This window comes from Pseudophryne corroboree, chromosome 7 (assembly GCF_028390025.1).
Source record: "Pseudophryne corroboree isolate aPseCor3 chromosome 7, aPseCor3.hap2, whole genome shotgun sequence".
Lineage (NCBI taxonomy): Eukaryota > Metazoa > Chordata > Amphibia > Anura > Myobatrachidae > Pseudophryne > Pseudophryne corroboree.
In genome coordinates this window covers 228,109,362-228,120,883 of record NC_086450.1, presented here as the reverse complement: position 1 = coordinate 228,120,883, position 11,522 = coordinate 228,109,362, and the positions used below count along the sequence as shown (strand labels likewise).

General features: G+C 43.9%; 1 protein-coding gene across 2 annotated transcripts in view; it reads right to left on the bottom strand.

Moving 5' to 3' along the window:
* Positions 1–2,442: 2,442 nt before the first annotated feature.
* Positions 2,443–11,522, bottom strand: part of EPB41L5 (erythrocyte membrane protein band 4.1 like 5) — a 562,556-nt gene continuing 553,476 nt past the window's right edge. For both annotated transcript variants that reach the window (XM_063933986.1, XM_063933985.1), the window contains exon 25: positions 2,443–5,367. In XM_063933986.1, coding sequence (XP_063790056.1) covers positions 5,310–5,367 — 58 coding nt within the window. In that variant the 3' untranslated portion in view covers positions 2,443–5,309. The remainder of the gene's footprint in view (positions 5,368–11,522) is intronic.

Below are 11,522 nucleotides of genomic sequence, written 5' to 3'. Positions count from 1 at the left end.
TAGCCCTTGCATTCAGCATGCCAGGGTCCTTCATGGCCTCCACCATGAAACATGCAGAATCCTGTGACGTAAAAACAAGTCAATGTCACTCCTATCCATAGTATCTATGTCCTCTAGTAATGTGCCTGACCACTTTACTATGGCTTTAGAAATCCAAGCACAAGCAATAGTGGGCCTTAAAGCCACGTCTGTAGCAGTGTATAGTGATTTGAGTGTAGTCTCAATCTTGCAGTTTAGCCCGCTCCTTTAAGGCAGTTGAACCAGGGACAGGTAAAACCACCTTTTTTAAACAAACCTAGATACAGAAGCGTCTACTATAGGTGGGGTTTCCCACTTCTTTCTATCCTCTTCAGAAAATGGGAAAGCAATGAGAATTCTTTTAGGGATCTGGATTTTTTTCTCTCTGGCTTTTCCCAGGATTTTTCAAATAAAAAGTTTAACTCCTTAGAAGCAGGGAAGGTAAGCGAGGATTTCCTATTTGCTGTAAAATAAGATTCCTCTTCTTGTTCAGGTACCTTCTCAGAAATACGTAAAACATCCCTAATGGCTTCACTCATTAACTGCACCCCTTTAGCAAGGGATGCATCACCCCCCTGCATATCCCCATCACCGTCCCCTGTATCAGTGTCAACTTACATTATCTGGACAAGTGTACGTTTTTGCGGGTATGTAGGTGGGGTATTTGAGGAAGTAGTGGGAGCTAAATACTTCAAACCTTCTACAGATTTTCTCAAAAACTGCGTCTCTTTCTCATTATGTGACATCCTTGATGAAATCTGGGATATCATTCCCCTTAAAGAATCCACCCATGGGGGTTCGAATTCAGAAGGCTGGGAAAGCAGATTGCAGTCCTGAGTACATGGGATAGACTCCTCAGGAGAAGATACACTCTGCAGCACATGACACAGAGCCCTTAGACATGGTAATGTGGATATATTCACTTACACACACATACAGGAAAATGTCAGACACCGTTTTCCCCAGAGTACCTTCAGAGAGTCACAGAGTATAAGGAGCCAGCCACACAGCGCCCCTGTGGGCAGTTATGATAAAAGCCCGGCGCTGACTAACCAACCTTGATAGGTTAATTAGTACGAACTACACTCTCCCACCCCCGGCTATAACACCCTGGTACCGCAGAGGATAACTGGAGTTATGTGGGGGCCAGCGCTCCCCGTCAGCATCCTGCTTCAGTGATCTGCAGGGAGAAAATGGCGCTGGTGAGTGCTGGATCCACTCTAAGGAGAAGCCAAGCCCCCTGTAATGGCGCGCGGCTTCCCGCACAATTAGATTATACTGGTCTGAGGTCTTTGATGCTAACAGCAGAATTAGACCATTAGCTATATTTACCAGTCTTAGGGTGATCGTGCTGGCCCAGGACGCCCCTCAATAGCGTCTACATATGCATGTTGCTGAGCCCTCATGGAGCGCAGCCTGTCAGAGCTGCGCTCCCACTCTTGTGCCACCATTCCCGCCGGCGACCCACTAACCGAGCCACCGTCACTGTACTCACCACTCTTCTTTGTTCTGGCTCTGTTAGGGGGTGGCGGCCGTGCTGCGGGAGTGAGCGGTCGCCTCGTGAGCTTGCGATCAGCAGCCTCAGGAGCTCAGTGTCCTGTCAGCGGAGATAGAGAACCATTAACTGCAAGAGTTGGTTCCTACTCCCCCCCCCTAAGTCCTACAAAGCAGGAAGGCTGTTGCCAACAGCCTTCCTGTACCTAACAACTCTTAGAAAAAACTAGAAAAACTCCTAGGAGCTCCCCTAGCTGTGACCGGCTCCTCCGGGCACATTTTCTAAACTGAGTCTGGTAGGAGGGGCATAGAGGGAGGGGCCAGCCCACACTATTAAACTCTTAAAGTGCCAGTGGCTCCCAAAGGACAAGTCTATACCCCATGGTACTAAATGGACCCCAGCATCCTCTACGACGTAAGAGAAATAGAGTTATCAAGGTAAATCTACCGTAACCATTATTTAATAATGTCAATTTAAATGAGATCATAACAATTAAACATTTTTTTCCATCCTTACTTCTCAGTTGTGTGTGTGATCCAGAAATTAATGTTTCATGTACAGAGTCTAATTTACTCCCCTATACAAAAACGTATATTTGAAACAATAAGTATATAAATAAAAATAATAATAAATAAATATATATATATATATATATATATATATACATACATACATACATATATACACGTATGGAATCCCGACCACCAGAATGCCGGCAGGAGGGGGGGGCGAGCGCAACGAAGCCCATTGTGGGCTCGCCCCAGGTTGTATTTCCACTATATATATATATATATATATATATATAGAGCTACATAGCAGAAAGAAAGGTCAGTGAACAGAAGATGCACAGTGATCGGACTATATTACAACTCTGTCAACAAGTGTTGAGGACAGTTTTCATATTAAATGGAAACAGACACAGACACAAATGAGACTTTAGGTATCTTTATATGGAAAAGAGCAGAACAATATTTCACAGATGAGTTGTGTTAATTACAGATTCGGGTGTCCACTATGAAACGGATGCTAAAAAGAGGTTGCTAATGGACTAGAAGTGTAGTGAAAAAAAGCAATAGTGACAAAGAACAATCTTGATAAAAAATAAGTTACTTTGATCTACAGCAAAAGTTTTACATATCAAAAGAGTAAAAATACCAGTTAGTGTTTAAAAATAGAAACCAATAAAAATAAATGGATATTTCAGAATATTTTGTGCAGACTCCAATAAAGACAGTAATAGGAGGCTATAAAAGACAACTAAATTTAAAGAGAAAGTATCACTCAGAAATGTTGTGTTATCCAGTGTGTCATATGCTACAATGTTACAGTGAGTTAAAGTGCTGGAGTTTTAATCCCCTCATGAAAGGACATTAAGCAGTAACAGAGGTTTATGAAGAGTAAGCAAAGTTCAGTAATTACTGTATCTGTAATAATAAATGTTGCTGTGCTCTGCTTACTAGCACAAACACAATGTAGGCAACGTCATATCAAGTGTAAAACGACATTATACAAATTACACAATTTGTCAACTTTCCTTTGTTCTAGAGGAAAATGTATACATAGCTAACAATTGTTTATAAACTGTGTATTCCTGGAATGCCTCCATTACAGGGTTTTACAGACTGCAACAGCCAGAGGATTAGCCGAATATACTGTACATTACCACAATATGGGGTAAATGTTTGAAGCAGTGATAAGAGTGGAGAAGTGAGCCAGTGGAGAAGTTGCCCATGGCAACCAATCAGCTTCTGTATAATTTTATAGTATGCAAATTATAAATGTTACTTCAATGCTGATTAGTTGCCATGGGCAGCTTCTCCACTTATCAGTGCTTCAAACATTTACCCCATGACTAGTTACCGTTATGATGCAGCATTTTCCTCATTTCTTACACAAAGTCCCATCCAACGCCTGTACAGCTAAGGTCAGTATGTATCCTTTTCATTAATAATATGCATGAATATATGTATAAACATTATTATCTGAATAAAATAAGTCCTACAAGTCATCATTACATTGTTCGTGTGTTACAAGTGTACCTCCCTACTGTAAGTTACAGATGACATTAGTTACACCTTGGATTTCTGCAGCCAGTATAAAAGCTCTCAGTCTACGGCATTTTATTGAGTCTTCGAACCCTTCAGTGACTTCTAACATCCATATCGGTTACAATGCCGAGTACATTATTCCATAATTTTTTGACTAGAAGATCTGCTGTCATAACTTCCGAGTTCATGAAAAAATGTGTGTATTATAAAGAATACACCTCTAGTGGAAATTATTAGTTCTCCTGTCTTTAAATGGTCACTGAACGCCAGTCATATCTAATATCGCTACAGTTTACCTTTGAGTATATATTTTCCTAAGTATCTTGTGATGTATAAAATAACAAAAAATAGTTTTTTTTAATCTACTTAGTTCCAGTGTGAACAAAATTAGCTTTAGTCTTATTTCTCGTATATGGAAGTGTTACATACTGTAAGTGTAGGACAGCGGTTTCCAAACTTTTTTGAATCACAGCGCCCTAGAATATCAGATTTTTTTTCACGGCACCCCTAGGCCAAAAATTTCTTATTGAGAAATTTCGAAAGAAATATTACATTAAGTAGATCGCGTTTATATGTCATCCTTAGGGTCAGTTGTGTGGTGAGGGACAAGATTTGCTTCTGTTTGGCCACATATTTTATGACTGCCAGCCCCCTGCACTGGTTTTGCCTATTATATTGACCATGAATAATTTGAATTGGTCCTGGACCACCAACCCAGGGCACCCCTGCAAGTGTCCCGAGGCACCCCAGGGAGCCACGGCACACAGTTTGGGAACCTCTGGTCTAGGAGGTTATCCAAACAATATAAGTACCGATCAATTCCATAACTTGTGTGATGCTACTTACCTACCGGGCTACTACAAGACTGTCCTATGAGATCTTAAAATAACATAGTAAAAATGTGCATTAGACAGATCTCCTGCAGGAACTATATAGGAACAACCTCTCAAACCTACTGAAAACCTGCAAGAAATGTAAAAACAAATTCACATTTAAAGCCAACCTATAATACAAAACAAAGATTCTTTATAAACAGAAAAAACAAAACTGCAGAGGCTGTTGTCAAACAAAACTGGGTTTCCCCACATGACACTGGACTATCCCATCCAAAGAAAGTACTCCAGTTTATCACACAACAGAGTACCCACAGTGTGTCGGTTCTGAGAGCACAATACAGCAGACTTAACCCAGATTCCTGCTACTCGTAATGTTGCCCCTAAAAGTAATGCAGTAGCTGGTGTTGGTATGAGACACAGTAAATCCCCAAATCGTACACTATGACTACTTTATGACATTGGGGGTAAGTCTTACACAGGGTGCAGGTGTAAATCTCCACACACATTGCCATGAAAATCCAAGATGAGTAAATTCCTTTGCCATGATCAAGATAACAACTCTATAACCTCAGTCTTAGAGCAGCAAACATTAATGATCATCAACAGAAACACCTTTGACCACAGGTTCAGTGTAAAGTTCCAGTTAAGGCAAAGTCTATGTAACCACACACGTTCCCAGTACAGGTTACAGTGGAATGCTATTGTACACTGCATAAGTATCCGGAAACACAGTAATGCTGGCCGAGGGAGGGGTAGCAGTAGAAAAATTCCAGTGCATCATATAAAAATAAAATCCAGCTTTAAAAAGGAGCCTGAACTTATTTGTCAGCAGTTCTGCAGCTCCTTCTACTGATAACACAAGTCTATCATTTCCCAGTTTGTCAAACTGGTCAGAAAGATCCCTGCTGTCATTCAAAGCTCTGTTGTCAGCAAACATCTGGGTCTGGGAAGTTCTTTCGGGAGCACAGTGCTAAAAAGGAAGAAAATATATATATTAGCTAGAGTAAACTGTAATTTTACTCTTTTAGTCATAAAGTAAAATACAGCATATTTTTCTCCGTCATGGTCCACAGTTGTATCCACAGGATATACATTGGGTCGTAGGTGGCGTCAAAGGATCAGGCAACAAATGGTTAAATCTTTTGGGGCACACAGCATGCAAAGAAAAAGGTTGCAGGTGCACAATTCAAACATAACATATTTATTAATAATAATCATTGCAATAAAATTTTGCATTTTGAGCGAGGTTCTTCGCATAATTATGCCCATAAGTAACGGCTTGCCCACCGCGTCCTTATTAGTCGGGCAAGTCCCTAACATTTTGGGGGGTACAAATCTAGGGCGCAGGACCCCCCAAAATGATGCAGCTGAGTGACCCCAGGGCAACACAAAAGTGAAAAAATATATAGTGAAAAAGTGAATATAGGTTAGTGAGAGAGGCTGCTGAAAAGAGCAGGGGTAAATTAGTGGGAGATAATGAAGTGAGAGATAAAGTAGTGAGAGGTAAAGTAGTGAAAAGTGACGGAAGGAAATAAATTACATTGAAACAAAACACACGATAGGGATGAAAGTAAATATGAAAATAAGTGTTAATATGTGTTGCTCCTGAGGCAAAACAGCCACAACAGTCCAGGGGGACCCACACCCCAGCATGCATTGGTCCAGCCTCCCTATAACCACGCTCAGGGAACTCAGGGGCAGATTTATTAAGCCTGGTGAAGTGAAATTACACGGTGATAAAGCACCAGCCAATCAGCTCCTAACTACCATACCACAGGCTGGGTTTGAAAAATTACAGTTAAGAGCTGACTGGCCGGTGCTTTATCACCTTCCACTTTATCAAGCTTAATAAATGTGCCCCTCAGTTTTTTTGTTTGGTACGGCTGTTTTTTTGTGTGACTTTAATATGCATCTTATACACACTGACAAAGTTGCTCCAACAACTTCCCGCTGGTGTCGCAACAACAGTTACCTTTGTGTAAACACTGTTGTTACAGCGGGCGCCAGCTGGATGTAATAGCAGGTCCACGCTGACGATCCCAGACTGTGGCCGGAGCACAGGGAGAAGGTAAGGCATCGGTTTCTGATTAGCGGTTTAAAACGCATTTAATGCAGCCTTACTGTCTCAGGTTGGGAGACTACCGGACAGTCAGTGACGCAGTTGTCCACCTCGGGTGCACCAGCGCTAGACCTCAAGGATCAAAGGCTCTGGGGGTTAATGAGACAGCGATCCCTGGGGTGGGTGTCCCCCTCCCCCCAGTTCATGACCAGTTTCCTCTGAGTTTCCTGCCATGAACTGCATTTACTCGCTTCAGTCTGTGACGTAAGGAGACTAAGGGGGTGATTCAAACCTGATCGTAGATATGCTAAATTTACGATCAGCTTCCCTGACATGCGGGGGGACGCTCAGTACAGTGCTAGTCTGCCCCGCATGTCAGGCCCTACCCTGTCATACAAGTACAAAAACATCGCACAGCGGCGATGCTTTTGTACTGTAGGTGTAGCTCCCAGCCAGTTCAGCTCCTGCGCGCTGGTGGGGAGCTACTAATCGCTGCCATAGCGACTGCATGTGACATCATGCAGCCGCCGCCACCACGGCCCAGGCATGCCTGCGTTGCCCAGACCGTGCCCCCTAAACTGCGGCCAAACGCTGGCAGCCCGCCCCCTTCCATCCAGCGACCACCTCTGCCAGTCAATCAGGCAGAGGCGATTGCAGGGCTAAGACAGCCGTCGGCGCACTTCAGACCTGAATGCTGCTGTGCGAACATACACAGCAGCGATCAGGTCTGAATTAGCCCCTTAGTACACTTAGAACGGCAGAGTCGCTGTGCAGCTGTGTTCACTGGTGCGTCTGTTACGGATAGCCGTTTATTGTGTGATTTTATTGAATAAGGAAGTGGCGTTCTAGTCTCCATGTTTCCTGCTCTACAGAGGCAGGTGATACAGCGCGGATTTCCTACCTACCTCTTAGGTATTGCGTAGTTGAATAAGTGCCTAATGCAAATGAGTGACTGTGAACATATCTTACCGTATTATACGCTGTGCGTCTACATACTCTAGTCTCCCTCTATCCCGCTTCCTGGTGCCGGGTAATGCAGTATTGTTTTCCTACCTACCTTAGTGTATTGTGTAGTTGAAAATGTGCTCAATTGCAAATGTATACTATATGCATTATGCATTATATGTGAATGTTTGCTAGTGCTGCTGCCTGACTTTAAAACTTTTTTCTGATCAGTCTCTCTCTTTGTTTCATACCCTAAATGCTGGTGCAATGCAGGGTAGGTTCTGATTGTACTTCACTTTAAATATACATAAGTAAAGGCTATCACATTGCTGCGGATTGTTACACTGTTGTGTGTAAAATATTGTTACTATGTCCTCACGAGGCAAGGGTAACGATGCAACACCCATATTGATATCATGTTAGTCCTGCAAAGCTGGGTTAGCCCCTCAAGACTTGGTGCAGGAAGGGTTATGTGCAAAATGTTATAGTTTCATGAATAACCATAAACTTTTTAACAAACACGCCTTAGGCCAGGAACCTTTTCAAGCAAAAGAACCCCTCTGGGCATCTTTTGCACAAGTTTTATTGAATATAGTGGATCGCTTGGCTGCTCCGGCTGTATCTCCAGGTGTGGGGTTCCCACATAATCCTTCTACATCTATACAACCTCCATGGATGAATGTACTGTCACACTCCGTCCAAGATTTGGCCCGGACCTCGGCTGCCTTTCAGCAGTTGTTACAGGCAGACAGCCCAGGGATCTGAAAACAGATAGACATAGGGCACCACCTTCACAATCTACAGTTTTCAGAATCAGAGGATACTTCAGATGAAGCTGGATCCTCTCACTCTGAGTCTTCTCTTGAGGTAGAGGAGCACCATACCTCAGTAGATATACCCGAGTTAATTGGTGCAGTAAAAACCATTTTCTCAATGGAAGAGGTAGTAGAACCTGTACTAAAGTCTAAGGCTCCAATCTTTAAATGTCCAAAAACAGTAAAAACGGAATTTCCAAACTCAGAATAATTGACAGAAATCATACAAGAGGCTCGGCTAACACCCAGTAAGAAATTTAAGATACAAAAAAAATAAAAAAATGGTTTCTTACTATCCTCTCCCACCTTTAGACTGTCTAAAGAGGGAAGTACCTCCCAAGATAGATGCTCACGTAGTTCGACTGGTCCGTAGATCTACATTACCTCTGCCTTCAACATCATTAAATGATGCAACAGACAGAAAAATTGATGGCTGTCTTAAGAATGTATTTTCCCTAACGGTCAAGTACAAGACCAGCTATGACCCACATCTTGGGTGGCTAAGGCAGTGGCAGGCTGGGTGGAAGCTTTGGAGTATGATTTCTCAGTTCCTGGAACAACAGAACAGTTATCCCATATAGCTAACATAAAGCAAGCAGCTGCCTATATGGAAGAAGCAGCCCTGGATTTGGGAATATTAGCTTCTCAAGCATCAGCTTCTCAGTAGCAACTCGCAGGGCTGTTTTGCTACGTTCATGGAAGGCTGACTCGGAATCCAAGAAGGTATTGGAATCTCTACCCTTTGTCGGAAATATTCTCTTTGGTACAGAATTGGACAATATTCTATTGTCTGAAGCAAACCCTATAAAAGCTGGGTTTCCTTCGACATCTACTTTGAAACCTAGATTCCCTGCTTTCCAGTCCTTTCGGGTCCAAGGTAAAGCAAAGGGAAAGGCTTATGTCAAGCAATCAAATAAAACTGTTAAGTCTAAGACCAAGGGAAAAGGGCCCTAATTTGCACACCTTAATTAGGTAGTGAGGTGCTACTCTGCTTGAGAATAATGTGAGGAGTAAAAGAAAATTATGTGAAGGTGTTACACACACATATATATATATATATATATATATATATATATATATATATATATATATATATATATATCAAACTAAGTGCCATGGAGTGATGAAAAGAAGATTTTACTCACCGGTAAATCTATTTCTCGTAGTCTGTAGTGGATGCTGGGGACTCCGTAAGGACCATGGGGAATAGCGGGCTCCGCAGGAGACTGGGCACTCTAAAGAAAGATTTAGTACTATCTGGTGTGCACTGGCTCCTCCCTCTATGCCCCTCCTCCAGACCTCAGTTAAGGAAACTGTGCCCGGAAGAGCAGACATTATAAGGAAAGGATTTTGGAATCCCGGGTAAGACTCATACCAGCCACACCAAATCACACCGTATAACTTGTGATACACTTATCCAGTCAACAGTATGAACAACAACAGAGTATCAGACAAACCTGATGCAACCATAACATAACCCTTGTATATAGTTATTGCTTAAATAAGTATTGCAGAAGAAGTCCGCACTTGGGACGGGCACCCAGCATCCACTACGGACTACGAGAAATAGATTTATCGGTGAGTAAAATCTTCTTTTCTCTAACGTCCTAGTGGATGCTGGGGACTCCGTAAGGACCATGGGGATTATACCAAAGCTCCCAAACAGGCGGGAGAGTGCGGATGACTCTGCAGCACCGAATCGGCAAACTCAAGGTCCTCCTCAGCCATGGTATCAAACTTGTAGAATTTTGCAAATGTGTTTGAACCCGACCAAGTAGCAGCTCGGCAAAGCTGTAAAGCCGAGACCCCTCGGGCAGCCGCCCAAGAAGAGCCCACCTTCCTTGTGGAATGGGCTTTCACTGATTTTGGATGCGGCAATCCAGCCGCAGAATGAGCCTGCTGAATCGTGTTACAGATCCAGCGGGCAACGGTTTGCTTTGAAGCAGGAGCACCCAACTTGTTGGGAGCATATAGGATAAACAGCGAGTCAGTTTTCCTGACTCCAGCCGTTCTGGCTACATAAATCTTCAAGGCCCTGACTACATCTAGTAACCTGGAATCCTCCAAGTCACGAGTAGCCGCAGGCACTACAATAGGTTGGTTCAAATGAAAAGATGACACCACCTTTGGCAGAAATTGGGGACGAGTCCGCAATTCTGCCCTGTCCATATGAAAAACCAGATAGGGGCTTTTACATGACAAAGCCGCCAATTCTGACACACGCCTAGCCGAAGCTAAGGCCAATAGCATGACCACCTTCCACGTGAGATACTTTAGCTCCACGGTCTTAAGTGGTTCAAACCAGTGGGATTTTAGGAAACCCAACACCACGTTGAGATCCCAAGGTGCCACTGGTGGCACAAAAGGGGGCTGAATATGCAGCACTCCCTTAACAAACGTCTGAACCTCAGGAAGAGAAGCCAGTTCTTTTTGAAAGAAAATGGATAGGGCCGAAATCTGGACCTTTATGGACCCCAACTTCAAGCCCATAGTCACTCCAGACTGTAGAAAGTGCAGAAATCTGCCCAGTCCTCTGTAGGGGCCTTCCTGGCCTCACACCAAGCAACATTTTTCGCCATATGCGGTGATAATGCTTTGCTGTCACGTCCTTCCTAGCCTTTATCAGCGTAGGAATAACTTCCTCCGGAATGCCTTTTTCCGCTAGGATCCGGCGTTCAACCGCCATGTCGTCAAACGCAGCCGCGGTGAGTCTTGGAACAGGCAGGGCCCCTGTTGCAACAGGTCCTGTCTGAGAGGCAGAGGCCATGGGTCCTCTGTGAGCATTTCTTGCAGTTCCGGGTACCAAGGCCTTCTTGGCCAATCCGGAACAATGAGTATTGTTCTCACTCCTCCTCTTCTTACGATTCTCAGCACCTTGGGTATGAGAGGAAGAGGAGGAAACGCATAGACCGACTGGAACACCCACGGTGTTACCAGGGCGTCCACAGCTATCGCCTGAGGGTCTCTTGACCTGGCGCAATACCGTTGTAGCTTTTTGTTGAGACGGGATGCCATCATGTCTACCTGTTGCAGTTCCCATTGATTTGTAATCTGAATGAAGACTTCGTGATGAAGTCCCCACTCTCCCGGGTGAAGGTCATGCCTGCTAAGGAAGTCTGCTTCCCAGTTGTCCCCCCCCCGGAATGAACACTGCTGACAGTGCTTGTACGTGATTCTCCGCCCACCGAAGAATCCTGGTGGCTTCCGCCATCGCGACTCTGCTTCTTGTGCCGCCCTGGCGGTTTACATGAGCTACCGCGGTGATGTTGTCTGACTGAATCAGCACCGGTTGGTTGCGAAGCAGGG